The sequence below is a fragment of the Coregonus clupeaformis genome, chromosome 15 (genome assembly GCF_020615455.1).
Source record: "Coregonus clupeaformis isolate EN_2021a chromosome 15, ASM2061545v1, whole genome shotgun sequence".
Lineage (NCBI taxonomy): Eukaryota > Metazoa > Chordata > Actinopteri > Salmoniformes > Salmonidae > Coregonus > Coregonus clupeaformis.
Window position 1 is genome coordinate 18,958,179 of NC_059206.1, and position 23,347 is coordinate 18,981,525.

Below are 23,347 nucleotides of genomic sequence, written 5' to 3' on the forward strand. Positions count from 1 at the left end.
TGAGAAGGGAGAGAATAGGGAGAAGAGGAGGAGGAGAAGGGAGAGAAGTGGGAGAAGAGGAGGAGGAGTAGGAAGAGAAGTGGGAGAAGATGAGGATGAGAAGGAAGAGAAGTGGGAGAAGAGGAGGAGGAGAAGGGAGAGAAGAGGGAGAAGAGGAGGAGGAGAAGGGAGAGAAGAGGGAGGTTGTAAACAGTCTCCCACTGATTCACAGTCAGTGATTGTCCTCTCTCTCTCTCTCTCTCTCTCTCTCTCTCTCTCTCTCTCTCTCTCTCTCTCTCTCTCTCTCTCTCTCTCTCTCTCTCTCTCTCTCTCTCTCTCTCTTTCTCTCTCTGCATGTCAGAGATTTGCTCTCCACTGTGCAGTGCTGTCATGTGCTGTGCTGTAGCTGTGCTACACTGTGCTGTACTGTGCTCTGCTGCTCTGTGCTGTGCCTTTAGGTTGTGTAATTATGAGACTTCACAGGGCTGTGGGGTCTAGGTTTAGAAGGTCAGACAGTGCTCCAGTTGTACTCTAGCTCAGTCATCCTTCTCCACCTCTTCCTCCCCCTCCTCCTCCTCCTCCTCCTCATCTCATCCTCCCTCTCTACCTGCTCCTCCACCTCATCTTCCTCCACATCCTCCCCCACCTCCTCCTCCTCCTCCTCCACCTCATCTTCCACCACATCCTCCCCAACCTCCTCCTCCTCCTCCTCCACCACTTCCTCCTCCTCCACCTCCTCCCCCACCTTCTTCTCTTCCTCCTCCTCCTCCTCCTCCTCCTCCTCCTCCTCCACCTCCACTTCCAACTCCTCAAGGCTAAGTAAAACAATATAGACCTCCTACACAATGAAAGGAAACCATCTTGTAGTTCCATTATAAGTGTTAAGAGATAAGTCAACAGTAATGGCCTGTTGATAGGATCAGGGTTGACCTGTGCAGTTGGAGGGCAGTGCCCCATCACCATCACTAGGACCAGGTTGTGCAGTAAAGTGGTTGTGTTGTGGGGAGTCAGTGGCCTCGGAGGCACCCAGGGCCTATCTGATCTCTACAGTGACTCACTAACCTTCACAAGGACGACGGACTGGGAGCAGACCACACCCGGAGTGGGTCCTACTGTATGTGCACGAATAAACAAACAAACACAAACAGACTGAATACACACACATGCGCACACACACTCGCACACTGAACACACACACACTAACACACACACATACACAAATTGAACCCACATAGGCTGCACCCATGCATACTGTGCATGGTAGCATATCCAGGTGTTGTTCTTCTCTCACACATTCACATAAGAAATTGTTAAAGCGGTTAACAAGGATTTCTAAGGAAATGCTCACGATAAGCCTAACGGATAACAGTGTCTGTCTTGTGAAACAGAGAGGTTACATGGTACACACTTAATCAGTGGAGAAAGCTCTCTCTCTCTCTCTCTCTCTCTCTCTCTCTCTCTCTCTCTCTCTCTCTCTCTCTCTCTCTCTCTCTCTCTCTCTCTCTCTCTCTCTCTCTCTCTCTCTCTCTCTCTCTCTCTCTCTCTCTCTCTCTCTCTCTCTCTCACGAGCCTCGCACTCACCATCCTTAGCTGAACCCCCATCTGAAATGTTAATGTGGTCTGTTTGAAGGCAAGCATTATGACTAATCCCTACTTAATATGCTCCCCTCCAACATTGTTTTTCTTTTTTACACAAGTACACAGAGACCTCCGGGAAGAAATACTAGTCAGGTAGTGACTCTTTTACCTCAGAGTAAGGAGTTGGTGAAATGGTGCTGCCAGCAGTAGAGAAAATATACAGACAGAATATAGACAGATATATAGCATCTCGTCTTGGATCAAAACACTACTTGAACCCAGTAGGCTTAAATGATAGTGACCCTGAGAGTTTCCCGATGTGGGTTTCTGTACATGATACAATGACCTTATCAAAAGGGGGAGAAAAAAATACAATAAATACTACTGAAGCAAAGTACTTTTAGCATATGTTTTCGTTTCAGTCTCCTCCATCTTCTCTAACCAAAGCTAATTGTATGGATTTATTTTCTATTGATAATGTAAAATTAACAGCCGTACAGAAAGACTCAAGTGAAGGCGAAATTACAGAGGGATTATCAAGGTATTAGAAATCCAGGGCTTAAAAACAAAGGTGTCATTGTACACTGATGATTCATGTTTTCTCTTAAATCCACAATTTGGATCCCTCCACAGCCTCATTGAGGATCTAGATACATTTTCTAACCTCTCTGGATTACAACCAAATTATGATGTGTACAATATTGCGTATTGGATCACTAAAAAATACAACTTTTACATTACCGTGTAGTTTACCAATAAAATGGTCTGATGGTGATGTGTATATACTCGGTATACATATCCCGAAATAAATAAATGATCTCATTCCAATTTTTTTTTATAGAAAGTTAGCAAGAATTTAGTAATATCCCAGTTTACCTATTTGCTTTTGGTCTTGCCTACATTTACATTTTACATTTTAGTCATTTAGCAGACGCTCTTATCCAGAGCGACTTACAGTTAGTGAATGCATACATGTATTTATTTATTTTATTTTTTATTTTTTTATACTGGCCCCCGTGGGAAACGAACCCACATCCCTACCGGCCAAACCATCCCTACCTTGGACGACGCTGGACCAATTGTGCGCCTACACCTAGTGAACAGTTTTTTAAATTATATGAGAAAAAAATATTCAATTTTATTTGGAACGGCAAGCCAGACAAAATTAAACAGTTGCAATTTCAATTTAATCCACCAGAAATTACAGAACAAATAATGCAACAAATATTGTGGTTAAACTCAAATATACTAACTGATAAAAAAAAACATCATTTTTTGAAAACTTTTTTTAAAAAGGTATAATCTTTGTAAATTATATCATAGGTAGGACTGGTGGAGTTACAGTGGGGAAAAAAGTATTTAGTCAGCCACCAATTGTGCAAGTTCTCCCACTTGATGAGAGAGGCCTGTAATTTTCATCATAGGTACACGTCAACTATGACAGACAAATTGAGAAAAAATAATCCAGAAAATCACATTGTAGGATTTTTTATGAATTAATTTGCAAATTATGGTGGAAAATAAGTATTTGGTCACTTACAAACAAGCAAGATTTCTGGTTCTCACAGACCTGTAACTTCTTCTTTAAGAGGCTCCTCTGTCCTCCACTCGTTACCTGTATTAATGGCACCTGTTTGAACTTGTTATCAGTATAAAAGACACCTGTCCACAATCTCAAACAGTCACACTCCAAACTCCACTATGGCCAAGACCAAAGAGCTGTCAAAGGACACCAGAAACAAAATTGTAGACCTGCACCAGGCTGGAAAGACTGAATCTGCAATAGGTAAGCAGCTTGGTTTGAAGAAATCAACTGTGGGAGCAATTATTAGGAAATGGAAGACATACAAGACCACTGATAATCTCCCTCGATCTGGGGCTCCACGCAAGATCTCACCCCATGGGGTCAAAATGATCACAAGAACGGTGAACAAAAATCCCAGAACCACACGGGGGGACCTAGTGAATGACCTGCAGAGAGCTGGGACCAAAGTAACAAAGCCTACCATCAGTAACACACTATGCCGCCAGGGACTCAAATCCTGCAGTGCAAGACGTGTCCCCCTGCTTAAGCCAGTACATGTCCAGGCCCGTCTGAAGTTTGCTAGAGTGCATTTAGATGATCCAGAAGAGGATTGGGAGAATGTCATATGGTCAGATGAAACCATATGACCAGTAAGAATTCCGGCTCTCACAGAACTGTTAGTTTTTCTTTAAGAAGCCCTCCTGTTCTCCACTCATTACCTGTATTAACTGCACCTGTTTGAACTCATTACCTGTATAAAAGACACCTGTCCACACACTCAATCAAACAGACTCCAACCTCTCCACAATGGCCAAGACCAGAGAGCTATGTAAGGACATCAGGGATAAAAGTGTAGACCTGCACAAGGCTGGGAGAGGTTGGAGTCTGTTTGATTGAGTGTGTGGACAGGTGTCTTTTATACATGTAACGAGTTCAAACAGGTGCAGTTAAAACAGGTAATGAGTGGAGAACAGGAGGGCTTCTTAAAGAAAAACTAACAGTTCTGTGAGAGCCGGAATTCTTACTGGTTGGTAGGTGATCAAATACTTATGTCATGCAATAAAATGCAAATTAATTACTTAAAAATCATACAATGTGATTTTCTGGATTTTTGTTTTAGATTCCGTCTCTCACAGTTGAAGTGTACCTATGATAAAAATTACAGACCTCTACATGCTTTGTAAGTAGGAAAACCTGCAAAATCGGCAGTGTATCAAATACTTGTTCTCCCCACTGTATATATATATACAGTACCAGTCAAAGGTTTGGACACACCTACTCATTCAAGTGTTTTTCTTTATTTTTACTATTTTCTACATTGTAAAATAATAGTGAAGACATCAAAACTATGAAATAACACATATGGCATCATATAGTAACCAAAAAAGTGTTAAACAAAATATATATATATATATTTGAGATTCTTCATAGTAGCCACCCTTTGCCTTGATGACAGCTTTGCACACTCTTGGCATTCTCTCAACCAGCTTCATGAATTAGTCACCTGGAATGCATTTCAATTAACAGGTGTGCCTTGTTAAAAGTTAATTTGTGGAATTTCTTTCCTTCTTAATGCGTTTGAGACAACCAGTTGAGTTGTGACAAGGTAGGGGTGGTATACAGAAGATAGCCCTATTTGGTAAAAGACCAAGTCCATATTATGGCAAGAACAGCTCAAATAAGCAAATAGAAACGACAGTCCATCATTACCTTAAGACATGAAGGTCAGTCAATACCGAAAATGTGCAGTTGCAAAAACCATCAAGCGCTGTGATGAAACTGGCTCTCATGAGGACTGCCACAGGAAAGGAAGACCAAGAGTTACCTTTGCTGCAGAGGATAAGTTCATTAGAGTTAACTGCACCTCAGATTGCAGCCCAAATAAATGCTTCACAGAGTTCAAGTAACAGACACATCTCAACATCAACTGTTCAGAGGAGACTGCATGAATCAGGCCTTCATGGTTGAATTGCTGCAGAGAAACCACTACTAAAGGACACCAATAAGAAGAAGAGACTTGCTTGGGCCAAGAAACACAAGCAATGGACATTAAACCAGTGGAAATTTGTCCTTTGGGTCTGATGAGTCCAAATTTTAGATTTTTGGTTCCAACCGCCATGTCTTTGTGAGATGCAGAGTAGGTGAATGGATGATCTCTGCATGTGTGGTTTCCACCATGAAGAATGGAGGAGGAGGTGTGGGTGCTTTGCTGGTGACACTGTCTGTGATTTATTTAGAATTCAAGGCACACTTAACCAGCATGGCTACCACAGCATTCTGCAGCGATATGCCATCCCATCTGGTTTGCGCTTGGTGGGACTATCATTTGTTTTTCAACAGGACAATGACCCAACACACCTCCAGGCTTTGTAAGGGCTATTTGACCAAGAAGGAGAGTGATGGAGTGCTGCATCAGATGACCTGGCCTTCACAATCACCCAACCTCAACCCAATTTAGGTGTTTTGGGATGAGTTGGACCGCAGAGTGAAGGAAAAGCAGCCAACAAGTGCTCAGCATATGTGAGAACTCCTTCAAGACTGTTGGAAAAGCATTCCAGGTGAAGCAAAACAATATATGGGGGATTGGAAGTGATGCAGACAATTACATTGATGGAAGCTCCAATCTATCTGCAATATAAAAATATAAAAATAAAAATATACTACTATTCCACTATAAGTGAGACCAAGTAAGCTCAAGGAACTATAAATGCCACAGTCAAGTTGAGGCCTAAAGACATAAGCCTCCTCTTCAGCCTCCTTGTTCCTCTCACCCAACACTACACGTCTCCATTAGACCAGACCTGTCCTGGCCTCTCACCATCCCTCCTGATCAACACAGCCATCTAATCAGTCATGGCAGACACAAGCTGTTCAGAGCCCCCACACCGCATCATCTCATCCCAGCACAACTGCATGCAAAGCAGGGACCCAGTGTTGTGGCTAGCTGCCAATGGAAGTATATGGACAGTAGTGGCCCAAGACTCCTGTTGTCCTGTGTGGCTCAGTTGTTAAGAGATTGTGAGTTAAATTCCCGCAGGGATCACATTTGTGTACTACAAAGTCACACAGCAGAAAAGCTCAGAAGAATACTTTATATACATGCATGCAGTATATAGGACTCACTCTAATACAATGGAAAAAGCCATGGCACTCTGCAGAGGTTATGTGTGCTATTCAGTGGGAAAGACAAGTAGAGTCTCCCTTGGGGCATTGGGACATGCACACAGCCTGCCCCTTCAGCCAAATGATGGAATTAGAAGTGTTATGGGCAAGGTAGAAAAGGCCATTATTCATGTTGCATAATTGGCAGTACACTGACCATACAGAAGGTCATGCAACTCAGAGCAACTACAAGGAAGATCATCGCACCACTTGCTATGTACCGTTGTTTGTGTAAGTTGGACAGACACATCAGTGTTTCATACAGTGGAGGCTGCTGAGGGGAGGACGGCTCATAATAATGACTGGAACGGAGCAAATGGAATGGCATCAAACATATGGAAACCATGTGTTTGATGTATTTGATACCATTCCACTAATTCCGCTCCAACCCTTACCACGAGCCCGTCCTCCCCAATTAAGGTGCCACCAACCTCCTGTGGTTTCATAATCCAGAAAAGCAACACCAATCCATATTCTACCGTACTTGGTTTGGTTGGACTAGGCTATGTCCTTAAAGTACCCAGGCTGTGGAAGCTCTGCAGAGCTAAACACACCCAACCTGGCCAAGTACAAAAAAATGAAGAAGCAGCAGTCTGATTCTAACCACCAGCTGCTGCGGAGAACATTGGAGAAGCTAGCCATCAACATGAGTTAGTGTTAAAGGCTCCACCATATCTAACAGTGTGTTCCAGCTGTACAGCATCTCTAGATACTTGATGTACATCTCACTCCATCCATCCCATGTACATGCACACTCCACTCCATTCAACCCACCCACAAATACACACAAATCTGCTTCCTAAACCTTCCTTCACCTCTTCCTCTTAGGCTTTGTCTTGATGCCTTTCCTAATATTACAGTATTTGCTAGCCTATGGGTACACTCCATCAGCCTTGACTTTTTCCAGGAAATCTCCATAATGATAAATGAGTCTGGGTTTCAGGAAGCTGTAGGCATGGCATATTTCAGACAGGCACCGTGTGACCAGTCTCATCTGACCTTTACAGATACCAGGACTGGGAGACACACTGATGATGAGAGACCCTCCGAGAGCTGCTGTGCTGTACTGTCAGCAGAGGAAAGGTCTCGGCTCTTTACAGTCGGACTAAACTGTGGTGTGTTTGAGGTTAACTGAGGCAGTAAACTAAAGAGTGCATAGAAAAAGGATTAGTGAAATGGGAATGGGCTGTATTATGATATAGAAAATACACACATACAGTACGTGTCTCTTGATTTGTAATATGTTAAACGATATAACTTCCAGAAAGGATTTTCTAGGTATAAAATCATCAGGAATGAAAGAAAGTACAGTTTCAGTCCAGACATTTGCAAAAATGCCAACCACCTATGAAATAGCACCCTCTTCACAACAACAACAAAAACGAATTGTTCGGGCTACTAAACCTAGATGCATGTAATGGAGATTTCTAACAGATTCCTTGTTATCTTCTGTAATAGATGTAGTCTAATAGATCAACTGACCCAAGCATCCATCCATCCCTGTGTTACTGTTCTGCTTTGAAAATACCCAACTACAGGAATATGACCCTGCTCAGACAGACACCATGTGCTTGTCAACCTCAGCATGCTGAACAACAGAGGCAGAGCCCTCCAACCTCCCCACCCTCCTGTTGGCATTGAATAAACAACAGGGTAAACAGCGACATGGAGAGAAAGATGAATGGTGCTGTCCTGCAACGAGAACCCGGAATCTTAAACAACTGAGCCCAAAGATAGGCTACAGCCCTACTCCACTAACTGAGCAAGACAGAGTGACAGAATAGAATTGGACCGACAGGGCACAGAATAAATCCATTCCCCTGGCTGGCTGTCACACTGACGGACAGAGAACAGTGAAGGAGAACTTTTCATGTACCATTAATTTTTTACGCATTTGGATAATGAGCATGGCTAGTTACATACAGCCTGCTGAAGACTAATAATTAAGTCACTGCATCAGCAATTGTTAATTAGTCTGGTATGTTTCTGCAAGGAAATGTTGAACTATCTTGTTTCTATCTCTTTATCACTCTCTCTCTCACACACACACATAGAGTGGGGAAAAATAGTATTTAGTCAGCCACCAATTGTGCAAGTTCTCCCCCTTAAAAAGATGAGAGAGGCCTGTAATTTTCATCATAGGTACACGTCAACTATGACAGACAAATTGAGAATATTTTTTCCAGAAAATCACATTGTAGGATTTTTTATGAATTTATTTGCATATTATGGTGGAAAATAAGTATTTGGTCACCTACAAACAAGCAAGATTTCTGGCTCTCACAGACCTGTAACTTCTTCTTTAAGAGGCTCCTCTGTCCTCCACTCGTTACCTGTATTAATGGCACCTGTTTGAACTTGTTATCAGTATAAAAGACACCTGTCCACAACCTCAAACAGTCACACTCCAAACTCCGCTATGGCCAATATCAAAGAGCTGTCAAAGGACACCAGAAACAAAATTGTAGACCTGCACCAGGCTGGGAAGACTGAATCTGCAATAGGTAAGCAGCTTGGTTTGAAGAAATCAACTGTGGGAGCAATTATTAGGAAATGGAAGACATACAAGACCACTGATAATCTCCCTCGATCTGGGGCTCCACGCAAGATCTCACCCCGTGGGGTCAAAAGGATCACAAGAACGAACGGTGAGCAAAAATCCCAGAACCACACGGGGGGACCTAGTGAATGACCTGCAGAGAGCTGGGACCAAAGTAACAAAGCCTACCATCAGTAACACACTACGCCGCCAGGGACTCAAATCCTGCAGTGCCAGACGTGTCCCCCTGCTTAAGCCAGTACATGTCCAGGCCCGTCTGAAGTTTGCTAGAGTGCATTTGGATGATCCAGAAGAGGATTGGGAGAATGTCATATGGTCAGATGAAACCAAAATAGAACTTTTTGGTAAAAACTCAACTCGTCGTGTTTGGAGGACAAAGAATGCTGAGTTGCATCCAAAGAACACCATACCTACTGTGAAGCATGGGGGGTGGAAACATCATGCTTTGGGGCTGTTTTTTCTGCAAAGGGACCAGGACGACTGATCCGTGTAAAGGAAAGAATGAATGGGGCCATGTATCGTGAGATTTTGAGTGAAAACCTCCTTCCATCAGCAAGGGCATTGAAGATGAAATGTGGCTGGGTCTTTCAGCATGACAATGATCCCAAACACACCGCCCGGGCAACGAAGGAGTGGCTTCGTAAGAAGCATTTCAAGGTCCTGGAGTGGCCTAGCCAGTCTCCAGATCTCAACCCCATAGAAAATCTTTGGAGGGAGTTGAAAGTCCGTGTTGCCCAGCGACAGCCCCAAAACATCACTGCTCTAGAGGAGATCTGCATGGAGGAATGGGCCAAAATACCAGCAACAGTGTGTGAAAACCTTGTGAAGACTTACAGAAAACGTTTGACATGTGTCATTGCCAACAAAGGGTATATAACAAAGTATTGAGAAACTTTTGTTATTGACCAAATACTTATTTTCCACCATAATTTGCAAATAAATTCATAAAAAATCCTACAATGTGATTTTCTGGAAAAAATATTCTCAATTTGTCTGTCATAGTTGACGTGTACCTATGATGAAAATTACAGGCCTCTCTCATCTTTTTAAGTGGGTGAACTTGCACAATTGGTGGCTGACTAAATACTTTTTTCCCCACTGTTGGAATCATTAAAACTCGTTTTTCAACCACTCCACAAATTTCTTGTTAACAAACTATAGTTTTGGCAAGTCGGTTAGGACATCTACTTTGTGCATGACACAAGTCATTTTTCCAACAATTGTTTACAGACAGATTATTTCACTTATAATTCACTGTTTCACAATTCCAGTGGGTCAGAAGTTTATATACACTAAGTTGACTGTGCCTTTAAACAGATTGGAAAATTCCAGAAAATGATGTAATGGCTTTAGAAGCTTCTGATAGGCTAATTGACATAATTTTTGTCATTTGGAAGTGTACCTGTGGATGTATTTCAAGGCCTACCTTCAAACTCAGTGCGTCTTTGCTTAACATCATGGGAAAATCAAAATAAATCAGCCAAGACCTCAGAAAAAAATGTGTAGACCTCCACAAGTCTGGTTCATCATTGGGAGCAATTTCCAAACACCTGAAGGTACCACGTTCATCTGTACAAACAATAGTACGCAAGTATAAACACCATGGGACCACGCAGCCGCCATACCACTCAGGAAGGAGACGCATTCTGCTCCTAGAGATGAACGTACTTTGGTGTGAAAAGTGCAAATCAATCCCAGAACAACAGCAAAGGACCTTGTGAAGATGCTGGAGAAAACAGGAACAAAAGTATCTATATCCACAGTAAAACGAGTCCTATATCAACATAACCTGAAAGGCCGCTCAGCAAGGAAGAAGTCACTGCTCCAAAACCGCCATAAAAAAGCCAGTCTACGGTTTGCAACTGCACATGGGGACAAAGATCGTACTTTTTGGAGAACTGTCCTCTGGTCTGATGAAACAAAAATAGAACTGTTTGGCCATAATTACCATCGTTATGTTTGGAGGAAAAAGGGGAAAGCTTGCAAGACGAAGAACACCATCCCAACCGTGAAGCACGGGGGTGGCAGCATCATGCTGTGGGGGTGCTTTGCTGCAGGAGGGACTTGTGCACTTCACAAAATAGATCATGGCATCATGAGGAAGGGAAATTATGTGGATATATTGAAGCATCATCTCAAGACATCAGTCAGGAAGTTAAAGCTTGGTCGCAAATGGGTCTTCCAAATGGACAATGACCCCAAGCATACTTCCAAAGTTGTGGCAAAATGGCTTAAGGACAACAAAGTCAAGGTATTGGAGTGGCCATCACAAAGCCCCGACCTCAATTCTATAGAAAATGTGTGGGCAGAACTGAAAAAGCGTTTGCGAGCAAGGAGGCCTACAAACCTGACTCAGTTACACCAGCTCTGTCAGGAGGAATGGGCCAAAATTCACCCAACTTATTGTAGGAAGCTTGTGGAAGGCTACCCGAAACGTTTGACCCAAGTTAAACAATTTAAAGGCAATGCTACCAAATACTAATTGAGTGTATGTCAACTTCTGACCCACTGGGAATGTGATGAAATAAATAAAAGCTGAAATAAATCATTCTCTATACTATTATTCTGACATTTCACATTCCTAAAATAAAGTGGTGATCCTAACTGACCTAATACAGGGACTTTTTACTAGGATTAAATGTCAGGAATTGTGAAAAACTGAGTTTAAATGTATTTGGCTAAGGTGTATGTAAACTTCCGATTTCAACTGTACGCACACACTGGCACACACACACACATTCTCTCTCACACACTCTCATCAATAAATCAACCAATCAAAAGACTTGAGGATAGCAAGAAAAAATGGCAAGGTAAGAGGAATTTGTGAAAGAGTGGCGAGACTGTGCAATTCCAAATGAGCTGACCGATGAGGTGTCCCTCTGCAATATCATTGAGCTCTGCCTCTGTCTGTAACATGGCCGCTGTCGTTTTCTCTCTCTCTCTCTTTCTCTCTCTCTCTCTCTATCTCCCTCTCTTACTCTCCCTCTCTCTCTCACTCTCTCTCCCTCTATCTCCCTCTCTCTCTCTCTCTCTTTCTTTCTTTCTCTCTCTCTCTCTCTCTCGCTCTCTTTCTTTATTTCTCTCTCTCTTTCTTTCTCTCTCTCTCTCTCTCACTTTCTTTCTGTGTGTGTGTCTGTCTCTGTGTGTGTGTGTGTGTGTGTGTGTGCGTGTGTGTGTCAGTGTGTTTGCGTGCGTGTGTGTACAATACCATATTTGTTATTCAGGAAGAGAGGTGACAGGAGGTCAGAGAAGTCTGTGGGAGACGTCTTACTGAGCACAGATCATGTTCTTGGGGAGAGAGAGATCTTACTGAGCATAGGTCATGTTCTAGGGGGAGGGAGATCTTACTGAGCACAGGTCATGTTCTGGGGGGGAGATCTTACTGAGCACATGTCATGTTCTGGGGGGGAGATCTTACTGAGCACAGGTCATGTTCTGGGGGGGGAGAGGAGATACACACACACACTGGGTGGTGTAATGTACTATACTTACTGCGGGTTTGCCATGTTGGTGGATGGTTAAGGAGAGAGGAAGAGGAGGAGGTTATGATCTTCACTGAGTTCTCAGTCAGGCTATGCCTCTCTTAGCTCCTGAGTTCACCACACCAGATAGACTCTGCTGGACTCATGTTGAACCTGGGGATTGCATTAAATATCAATTACACCTGACATGTATTACAACCATATTACATCCTTATTACACTAAGATGTTTATGAGTTCAGTAAAACATTGTATAATGGCACCAGTATAATGGCACCAGAAACAGTATGGGGATACTGACACAATGAATAACTATAATTGTAGCTTGAAGAGTAACCTACAGCGGCAATTCTTCAAAGTAAAAGATGATTTATTCTATGTCTATGGTAAGAGCACATCACCTGCACGTCTGGTGGATAATACTCATGAAGAGCTGCTCTCACCATAGAATGAGTCCATTGTTGAGTTATTTCTGTGAAAATCCATTACGCTCGACACAGGACATGCATGAGTGAAAACCTACCCAGGTGCTCGGTCTTTATTTAGATATGATTGTTGACAGACAGTGACACATTATTATGGCAACCCCCTGAGAGTATGGTAGGCTATGTATGAGTCATTCAATAACACTTTAAATGCAAGACATACACTACAGCACCAATACTTTTAAATGGAGAAGATGTGAGAGACATTACAGGTCAAATCTTTCTGTGTTGCCCCTCATTACATTTCAGATGGTGCTGGTGAGAAGGTATATTGAGAGACTTCTTCTAAAGACTACAACAACTGAAGGTTGTCAGCACATCCCAACTTACTGTATTAAGGGTTATGTTGAGCAAATTCTCTTGAATACCCTTTTTCGACCACTGCGTTTGAATGTTGAGAGTTCATAGACTGTGCTTTGCCTGATCAGCACAAAATATCAAGTAGAGATCTGTCCACTGGTCTCTGCATGACCTTAATAAGCTACAGTAGCCTATCAGTTCAGATCCATCTCTCCTCTGATCTTCTGTGGGAATGCTTCTCACATAGCACCCTACTTACTATATAGTGCACTACGTTTAAGTGACCCTATGTACGCCATTTGGAACATGCCCTGGGTCTCACACAGTTCATTGAATTGTAAAGTAGGCTAACGGCCCCCTTACTTCATAATTTAGCTTCATTTTACAAGGCTTTTCTGTTACATCAAATTCAAAGCACAACTCAGCCCCATATCCACGTCAAAACCAAACTGACAGGTCGCCTGACATGCAAATCTTTCCCTCCCTCTTCGGGAACTAATAATAATGTAATCCTACTGGAAATAGTAATTGAAACGGACTAAGCCAAGCATTAATCCACGTTAGGACTATACTTAGTCGCTGTAGTACCTGAATATAGAAGCAGACTGGAGAGACTATAGTAGCCTAGTGCGTAAAGCAGGGTTGTCCCCGTTGTAGTCTACACACCGGGGAGAGCGCCGGCAATGTACAACTAATCTATTATTCAGTTGAACCAAAGAATAACCTTCCTACCTGTCTTGATTTACATTGTTGACAGTCTAATCGAGCCTCCCGTTGGCCGCGTGCTCGTTATAATGTCTCCCTCGGTGATGATCAGCGTGAGTGAGGCTCGTGCTCCAAGCTCGTGGCGATGTGTAGGCTGCTGCCTTCCTGAGCACTTTTACATTGGACAAGCACCCCTGCCGCCGCTGCTGCTTAGAATCCTGAGCAAAACGAAAAGACTGGAGCCGAAATGCAAGCACTATCGTCATTCAGCAAAATCATATTAAGTGTCCCTGACTGACCATAAAATAACCAGCTAACAGCATCATTAGAGAGAGGAGGAAGAAAGGTCAGAACGTTGTGTGTGTTGTGTTGGCTACACCGCTCCAGATTTACTAGTGAGGGTTGAGGGCTTCCCCCGCGATCGCAGAAGGGACTCCTTGCTGCGGAAGGAGCTGTCCAGGTGCTGAAAACGTGATTAACCTCCGGCTTCTCTAGTGCCGCGCTGGGATACCTGGCTCTCTCTCCCTCGCAAAACCGAGAATAGTAGCCTAATCCTCGCGAAACGACGTCAAAAACATTGCCGTTTGTTTTCATGCCGAATAGTGGCAGTATCTTAGGCTATAACAGTGTCATTGCTTGCTTCGGTCACGACTCACATGTTTGCTCTCCGTGGATTCTGAAAGGGGGGTTCTAGTTCCAAATCCTGATGATAACCGAATGAAAACTGAGGTTCAGTCACCTCTCTTGAATTGTAGGCCTATAGCTTTATGCCTGGGTTGCCTTTCTCAATCTACATAGGCTTTAGGTTTTTTATCGTTTTCTACATTCAAGATACTATGGGAATATAAATGATCTTTCTACCAATTGGCTTAACAGTTTGTCATTCACCAGGAATGGCCAGTCGATGGTTAGAGCGCACATCAATCAATCTTATAGAGCCTTCGCAGCCTTTTATCAAACACGCCTGCTTGTCAAGGAGCTTAGGCTTTCGGAAATGAAGGAAATGGTCGATATGAAATAATTGTAGTCTATGATAGAGCAATTCTGAACAATTGGGCCTGTTATATAAGAAGACTATATATACATGGGAGGCTTACTATTCTATTAATCTTTCATTTAAATGTTAATATCAGTACATGGATACCTAAACCTGAAGAGTCCACGTATGTGACTCTTGTGCTGGGGTTAGAGAGAGAGAAAGCAAGAGAGCAAGGAGACATTTCAATGGCAGTCATTTATTGAATTTGAAATAAATCAAACATATATAATTTGGCACACATACAGTTGAAAAGTGCTTGTAACCTTAAACATTTTGCTCATCATATTAAAGCCAGAGAAAACTATTTAAATAACCATTTTAAAAGAATCCCATTAGCTCTACACAGAATGGTTGTGTGGTAACATTAGGTGATATACAGTGCCTTGCAAAAGTATTCATCCCCCTTGGCGTTTTTCCTATATTGTTGCATTACAACCTGTAATTTAAATGGATTTTTATTTGGATTTCATGTAATGGACATACACAAAATAGTCCAAATTGGTGTAGTGAAATGAAAAAAATTACTTGTGCGTGCATATGTATTCACCCCCTTTGCTATGAAGCCCCTAAATAAGATATGGTGCAACCAATTACCTTCAGAAGTCACATAATTACTTAAATAGAGTCCACCTGTGTGCAATCTAAGTGTCACATGATCCATCACATGATCTCAGTCTATATACACCTGTTCTGAAAGGCCCCAGAGTGCAACACCACTAAGCAAGGGGCACCACCAAGCAAGCGGCACCATGAAGACCAGGGAGCTCTCCAAACAGGTCAGGGCCAAAGTTGTGGAGAAGTACAGATCAGGGTTGGGTTATAAAAAAGATCTGAAACTTTGAACATCCCACGGAGCACCATTAAATCCATTATTAAAAAATGGAAAGAATATGGCACCACAACAAACCTGCCAAGATCGGGCCACCCACCAAAACTCACGGACCAGACAAGGAGGGCATTAATCAGAGGCAACAAAGAGACCAAAGATAACCCTGAAGGAGCTGCAAAGCTCCACAGCGGAGATTGGAGTATCTGTCCATAGGACCACTTTAAGCCGTACACTCCACAGAGCTGGGCTTTATGGAAGAGTGGCTAGAAAAAAGCCATTGCTTAAAGAAAAAAAGAAGCAAACACGTTTGGTGTTCGCCAAAAGCCATGTGGGAGACTCCCCAAACATATGGAAGAAGGTACTCTGGTCAGATGAGACTAAAATTGAGCTTTTTGGCCATCAAGGAAAAAGCTATGTCTGGCGCAAACCCAACACCTCTCATCACCCCGAGAACACCATCCCCACAGTGAAGCATGGTGGTGGCAGCATCATGCTGTGGGGATGTTTTTCATCGGCAAGGACTGGGAAACTGGTTAGAATTGAAGGAATGATGGATGGCACTAAATACAGGGACATTCTTGAGGGAAACCTGTTTCAGTCTTCCAGAGATTTGAGACTGGGACGGAGGTTCACCTTCCAGCGGGACAATGACCCTAAGCATACTGCTAAATCAACACTTGAGTGGTTTAAGGGGAAACATTTAAATGTCTTGGAATGGCCTAGTCAAAGCCCAGACCTCAATCCAATTGAGAATCTGTGGTATGACTTAAAGATCGCTGTACACCAGCAGAACCCATCCAACTTGAAGGAGCTGGAGCAGTTTTGCCTTGAAGAATGGGCAAAAATCCCAGTGGCTAGATGTGCCAAGCTTATAGAGACATACCCCAAGAGACTTGCAGCTGTAATTGCTGCAAAAGGTGACTCTACAAAGTATTGCCTTTGGGGGGAGTGAATAGTTATGCACGCTCAAGTTTTGTTTTTTTGTCTTGTTTCTTGTTTGTTTCACAAGAAAATATATTTTGCATCTTCAAAGTGGTAGGCATGTTGTGTAAATCAAATGATCCAAACCCCCCAAATTGCAGGTTGTAAGGCAACAAAATAGGAAAAATGCCAAGGGGGGTGAATACTTTCGCAAGCCACTGTATACTGAACTGTGTTGTCTAATGAACATAATGAAAGTGTATAAGGTGACAATGTTCCTAAAATATCTGCTATAAAGCAAAGTTAGTTATCCAGATGAAAACCTTAGCAGAGTGTATAGTATTATTTGGGAAAAGTTAGGTCACAGAAAACTATGAACAGTGATCTTCCATTTCCCCCATTAAAGAGTATCAGGAGAATAGCCTGTATGCTATGCTGCAAAGTTCTACCTTACCATAGCTTATTCTAAACAAAAAAAAGAAGTAAGCAATCAAACCCATTTAGCCAAACACATAGGTTGGTAAAATTGCACATTCATCTCCAAAGAACTGTTTTGAACTTCCACATCTTTTTTCATATGTTCATACCTTCAGAAAACAAAACAAATACTGTCATAAGGAATGTCTTCAGAATTATAATATGTTCGTAAATTCAATGAATGAAGCAGAATATTGTACAGAATCCCGACTACAAAACTATGTTTGTACACACAAATCATATAATAGCGGGAATACCCTGTTGGAGAGTGGAACACGTAAAATAATAACATGAATTTTAAAACCATCAGTTCCAATGAAGCAAGAAATATGACCTTACAAGGTAGTATGAAGAACGACACAGCAGAGAGAAAGATTCTGTCTAAACCACGGAATCCATTTGAGTAAATAGAACTAGTGAGGCAATTCCACGCTAACAGAATGACAGCACCAACAGCACAAAGCCTCTTTCTGTTACCAAACTTTGCATCTGCACTGTTCTTCAAGTATATGTTTCTGTAAAATTTTCTGTGGAATTTGTCAAAAGTCATCCTTGTGCATAGAGTTGTATGGTTTGTTAAACTTTGCAATCATTGGTTTTTGTTTGACATACATTTTCAAGTGAAACATCTGAGTCTCAGCATCACTCTATTACCATGGAATTGCCCAGTGTGTGAAATAGTCTTCTAAAAGGTAGTAGGAACAGGCCTTGATTTAATTGCATTTCAAAAAGGTTTTCTCCATATCTAACACTAAAAGAGGGGCATACAGGAGAAAACATTGAAATCAAGACAAACTAAATTTTTCTCAAAGGTTCAAAACATGTTCCTTTCCTTATCTTCCTAAATAAAAAGTGCCTGATCGGTATTCTCAACAATTATTTATAATAATTAATAACAATTATATTTGTTAATTGGGTAACAAAAGTGTTGGTAACTTTTCACCACAAGGTATAAGAAACCATCTGGTCAAGATTATTAGTTAGTTTCAGTTATATGTTTTGAATATGTGCATAACATTTGGGGAGTAATCGGGATAATATATACATGTTTTACATGGGGAAGTCCACTGTATTATTTTGTAACAGAGGACTGAGATGAATGGACAGTATTTTCTTCTCTGATTCCCATCAGCACCTTGTTAAACTCACTAACATATCAGCAATATTTCCTATTCAAGTTTCAAACTGATCAATGCATGATCAAGTAAGTATTTGCTTCTATCGCAGCAGATAAAACATTGCATTTCCCCCCCAAAATTGACAAACTTAAAACTTTACATTGGGAAAAGTTGAACACAACTGAAAGAAAGACATCTACATGCTGTAATCCACTTCAAACACCATCACATACCACCATCGCTGAGAGATAACAAGAATGTTGTTGATCCTGATCGCTAGTCTGACCTAGACACCAGGGTTGTATTCATTAGGGCGCACAGTTTCAAAACATTTTGTGACGTAAAACGGGTGTTTCTTATTGGGCCAGTTAAGATAGTACCTCTCCGCTTCGTACGGTTTTCTTCTGTGTCGTACCTAATCAATAGGAACCTGAAGTGAACAAAACAAACTGCAGTTTGAATGTAAATACGACCATCGACTCCTCAGCCAAGGTGAACTAGGGTCATAACAGTGGTGTATCCATGCTGCAGACTGTCCGTATCCGTGTCACACAGAGTATAGTCCTCCTTCACGATACGATCACACCCGATCTCCCCGTTACCAAAGAAGCCAAACAGTGGGATGTTGGGGAACACCTTGCGGAAGGTGTCAGCCTCCACGTTACGCTGGTTGTTGTAATAGTTGTGTCCGCGGCCCACGCAGGCGAACATGAAGCCCAGGGTGTTCCTCTCTGGGAGGTTGGCGGCTTTCAGCCTCCGGATGGTGGCCTCGGCTTCCTTGGGGCTGCTCACATCCTGCTCCAGGAGAACACTGGCCCCCTGGACCCTGGGACCGCTCAGAGCCAGACCCACCACGCCGTACGACCCCTGGCCACAGCTACAGAGAAAGACAGACCACAGTCACATAGCTGTATAGTAATACACTGAGCTAAACCCTAACCCTGGGACCGCTCAGGGCCAGACCTACCCCGTCACACGTTCCCCAGCAACAGTTACAGAGAAAGACGGAGGGACAGACAAAAACAAAGTCACAGCTGCATAGTAAGAGTAGGGATTCCCAAACGTTTCATGTCGAGGCCCTCTGAATATGATGAGCATCCGGCTGAGGACCCCCACCACCTTAAAAAATATGTTTTGCCGCTGGGTAGATTACTAGGAGGTCGCAATAAAATGACCCCCTGTTTGGGAACTCCTGACCTTTCTCAGCATTGAAAAGAACAGTTGCAGATCACTCAGGTACTCACCACTCTCTTTCAGGGGAGAAGACATTCTCCACATGGCCCCCAGCGATGAGAGCCTTGCTGCGTGCCAAAGGCTCCAGGACCTGGTTGAGGAAGCGGGCCGCTCCAGGTTTGTAGGCCTCATAGCCAAACAGCAGCACCACACGCAGATCAGGGTTATTCACCAGCCCTGAGGGGACAGGATGACAACAAAGAGAGTTCAGAGAGATAATCATATTATGGTGGACGGTTGGCTAGAGCCAAGGATGTGTTTAGCATACTGTAGACATGTTTGTTGCCATCTCTTTTCTGTAAATATTGGTATTTATCACTCACACTCATACACTAATCCTAGTATCAACTTTACACTGCAGGGTTTGTATTGGGATAGAACAAGACCTGCACTGACACTTGAAAATACAAGACAGTACTGACCAGCTTAATGGTTGACTGTGGTACCCTTATGTGGGAGAGCGGAGCAAGGTATATTTCTGAACTGGTCATCATAACTTCAACTCCCAGTCGGTCACACCAACCTGCTTCCTCCAGGTGTGACTCTGAGATGGTGCGCTTGCAGAAGTGAAAGGGGCGGATGTCCACTCCCTCCATCCTAGGGAACATGATAGCGTAGCCAGCCTCTCCTTCTTGGAACTCCTTCGGTGGACCCGAGTGGGAGCCACTGGGGGTTACTGTGGGGGAAGATGAAAAGACACTCAGCAACTCTTGGGAGGAATAAAAAATATCTATGTTTTATGGTTAAAACCAACACGTTTTGGTAAATGCCTTCTTCAGGGTTACTGTGGGAAAAAGTAAACGGACAAATCATACTGTCAACCAATGTCCTATTTCCTTATATTGGTAATTTATCACTTGTATGATGTACATTTAAAGTAGTTAGCTAGCTAACCTTAATGCATTTTAACATATTGCATTGCTTTCCACCTCTCTGGTTCTCTGAGCACTCAATCTATGTGACTAAACACCATTTAACAAATAACAAATCAATATTACCAAGCTAGATTTTTAGTTCACGAGCAGAGATACTATCTGCATACTTGGTTGATGAAGTGTCACTTCTCTCTAGGTTAGTGAATATATAGAGGAATACAGAGCACAGATCCTGTTGTCAGTCCTGGAAGACTAGGCTATCGATCGACATAAGAGTCCCCATGCTTCCCTTCCTAGCTCCAAAGCAGAGCAGAGCACCTTATGCTAATAAGGCAGGGGGAGATTAATGTGGACCATCCCCTGTTGACAGGTGACGCATTCATCTGTGATATTATTAATCTGTGAATTATGGCTAGCTATCGGAGGTTAGTGTTGAAGGAAAATGACGTGTTATAACATATTATAATACATGAACTAGTTACCACACAGTGTTCTGGTTATTAGGGATTAGGAAGGGAAATATGAAAATACTGTGGTTCTTACAGACGACGCCAGGAGTAGCGATGCCCATGATGTCACATCCATTGGGGAACAGCCTGTTCAGTTCCTCCACTGAGTCTGGACTGTGGTGGGTCTTGCGTGCTGCAAGAGGGGATACAGGTTAAAACATGCCTTACATTTAGATTGTTACTGACCGAGTCTCTAGTATAAGCAGCAGGTTTCACAACTTGGCCTACAACTTTTAACAACTTACAGGTGTTTAGTAACATAAACTAAATGGAAGTTAGCTAGTAGATAAGAGGCCACTGTACTTTTTACTTCTCGGACCTGGATTAATACAGTGTGCTTTATTACAGAGTAGTAAATGTAACGTCTTACCCTTTTTCTGCTTGTAACAAGAGTCTTGTCCACTGACGGTCTCGCTGTCCACCATAACCAAGACTGTTTTGGGCAGCAGGTATACATTCTGCAAACATTAAGAGAGAAGTGTTTCTACAGTGTTCAATAATGTCTGACTCCACATCCTGTACACAGACTGTCTTCCACTGTTACACTGTAGGTGCCAGGCTATAACTTTACTGTGTTCTACTAGCCAACAGCATACAGAAAGATATGCATTATGTAGAACAAACATGCCTCTGGCTAATCTCGGTTAACCCAGAACTAAAGTCTTGCATAATTGGTCAGATGCTCGATTAAGTTCTGGGTCTGTACATGTTAAGAGAAGAGATGCTAGAACGAGGAGTGGAACCGGATTGAGGAGATCCACCCTCTCTCTTTGCAAGTTACGTGCAAATATATGGGCCAAATGTCCCCTCCCCTTCCAAAATTAGAAGAATGCTAACACCTGCGAAATCTTGATTTGTCCAAATATAAAACCAGTGAGGAAAAACCCAAGCACCGGAACTATTGCTGCTCGTTATCAATCAGTGCTCATAGTATAATGACAGATCTACGGTACCATTTACAGTTGAAGTCTAAGTTTACATACACCTTGGCCAAGTACATTTAAACTCTGTTTTTCACAATTCCAATGACAGATCTACATACCATTTATGTTTATGTAGTCTGTACACGAGAGATTACTCTCTGGCATGCAATCATGTCTGTTCTATTCATGACACTTCTATCAATAAACTTATGAATGTCCTCCTGAAAGAGACCCTGTTGTAATGTCTTGTGTATTTTCAGTAGTCAAACTGACCTCCACTTCTTCAGCCAGGCTGTGGCAGAGAGCATGGCCGTCATAGTTGGACGGTCCAGAGGCAGACACCCACGTCAACTTCTGCTGGACCCTCAGTACTCTCCGTGCACAGTTCATCCACAGTCTGCAAACACTGCACAATAAGGAAGACAGTCGTCGTTAGCTCTCACTCATCCTGGCATGACAAGGAAGTTGGCTAAAGAACATGATACCTACGACCAGTCTAGGGATAACTAGCTAACGTTAGCTAGATTCCAAGCTTTCTTAGGTTAGCTAATTTAGGTAATTTATCAGTCAGACACTAATCTGTAATACAATAATTATTACTAACATAAACTGTTGGTGCTACATGTTAGCTAACTAGCGTTTGCTAGTCTCACATGGCTGCACGCCTATTTTGCAAGCAAAGCGTATACAGTTGACATACACATTTAGTGTAGATTGCTAGTTAGCTACATATCTTCAGCTCCAGTCCTGTTTAGAACTTGAAACGTGCATTGTTGATAAAACACTGTGCTGGCTAACGTTAGCTAGCTAGCTGACTGTGGCTAATCGGTCAGTGTTAATAGGAATCCTTGGGACGTCCCTACCCTAAACCCTAAAAGGGGGGATATGGACGTCCCAAGGATTCCAGATAGCACACACCGTGGCTAATCTAGCTAGCTAACTATCTAACGTTAGCTAGCTAGCTAGTCACTTACCACGCAATTTGGAGCAGCGATTTGGTTGGTACAAACGTCAAAATTCTCTCCACTACTTCTGCCACATTACTGAGTATATATTCTGCCGTGCTTTCATCTGAAACGCCAGAAATATCTGTATTTCCATCCATATTTCCTTCTCAAGATCTTGGCAGCTAGCTACGGACTTGTCTTTTGACCTTTCGCTAATGTAAATTGCATAGCTAAATATCGAAAGCAGTTTTCGGGAGAAAATACACTATTACTGCCACCTAATGGTGAGTACACTTTATCTGCCTAGAATATACACAGTATATATCTATATTTTGTGCCATATATTCATGGCTTAAATTGTCAGTACATTGGCATTTGAGCAATAATTGTCCTCATAATAACCAACACTTTATTTCTCCAAATAAGGTTTTTGCAGTTTCTTTATCACAGCAAAATAACACAAAAATAGTAGGCTAAGCATGGCCCTGGAAATATCCGGGGGGGGTGGGGGGGGGGGGTTTCTTCTTAAATTAATTGATTGAAGGAGGTACCGCATTGGTTGATTATAATGATTATATGCATTGAAAGTAGTATTAGCCTGTGTTTACACACGCAGCCCATTTCTGATTTTTTGGGCAAAAGAGCTGATCTAATTGGCCAAAAGACCAATTAGTGGAAAAAGGTCAGAAATGGGTTGCCTGT

The 23,347-nt window shown here is 42.5% G+C and overlaps 2 protein-coding genes across 2 annotated transcripts in view; both read right to left on the reverse strand.

Annotated features, from left to right (window-relative positions):
- The window catches only part of LOC121580199 (transmembrane protein 266), a 59,417-nt gene extending 44,845 nt beyond the window's left edge, over positions 1–14,572 (reverse strand). Inside the window, exons 1-2 of the mRNA XM_041895260.2 lie at positions 13,802–14,572; positions 12,297–12,439 (exon numbers count right to left, since the gene is read on the reverse strand). Coding sequence (XP_041751194.2) covers positions 12,297–12,310 — 14 coding nt within the window. The 5' untranslated portion in view covers positions 12,311–12,439; positions 13,802–14,572. The remainder of the gene's footprint in view (positions 1–12,296; positions 12,440–13,801) is intronic.
- A 2,612-nt stretch (positions 14,573–17,184) lies between these two features.
- On the reverse strand, positions 17,185–22,886 carry fbxo22 (F-box protein 22). The gene is made up of 7 exons (XM_041895268.2): positions 22,673–22,886; positions 21,972–22,104; positions 21,146–21,233; positions 20,810–20,908; positions 19,915–20,067; positions 19,403–19,568; positions 17,185–19,035 (listed from the first exon to the last, which is right to left on the reverse strand). Exons 1-7 carry the CDS (start codon positions 22,801–22,803, stop codon positions 18,642–18,644), a joined length of 1,164 nt encoding a protein of 387 aa, XP_041751202.2. The 5' UTR covers positions 22,804–22,886; the 3' UTR covers positions 17,185–18,641.
- Positions 22,887–23,347: the final 461 nt, after the last annotated feature.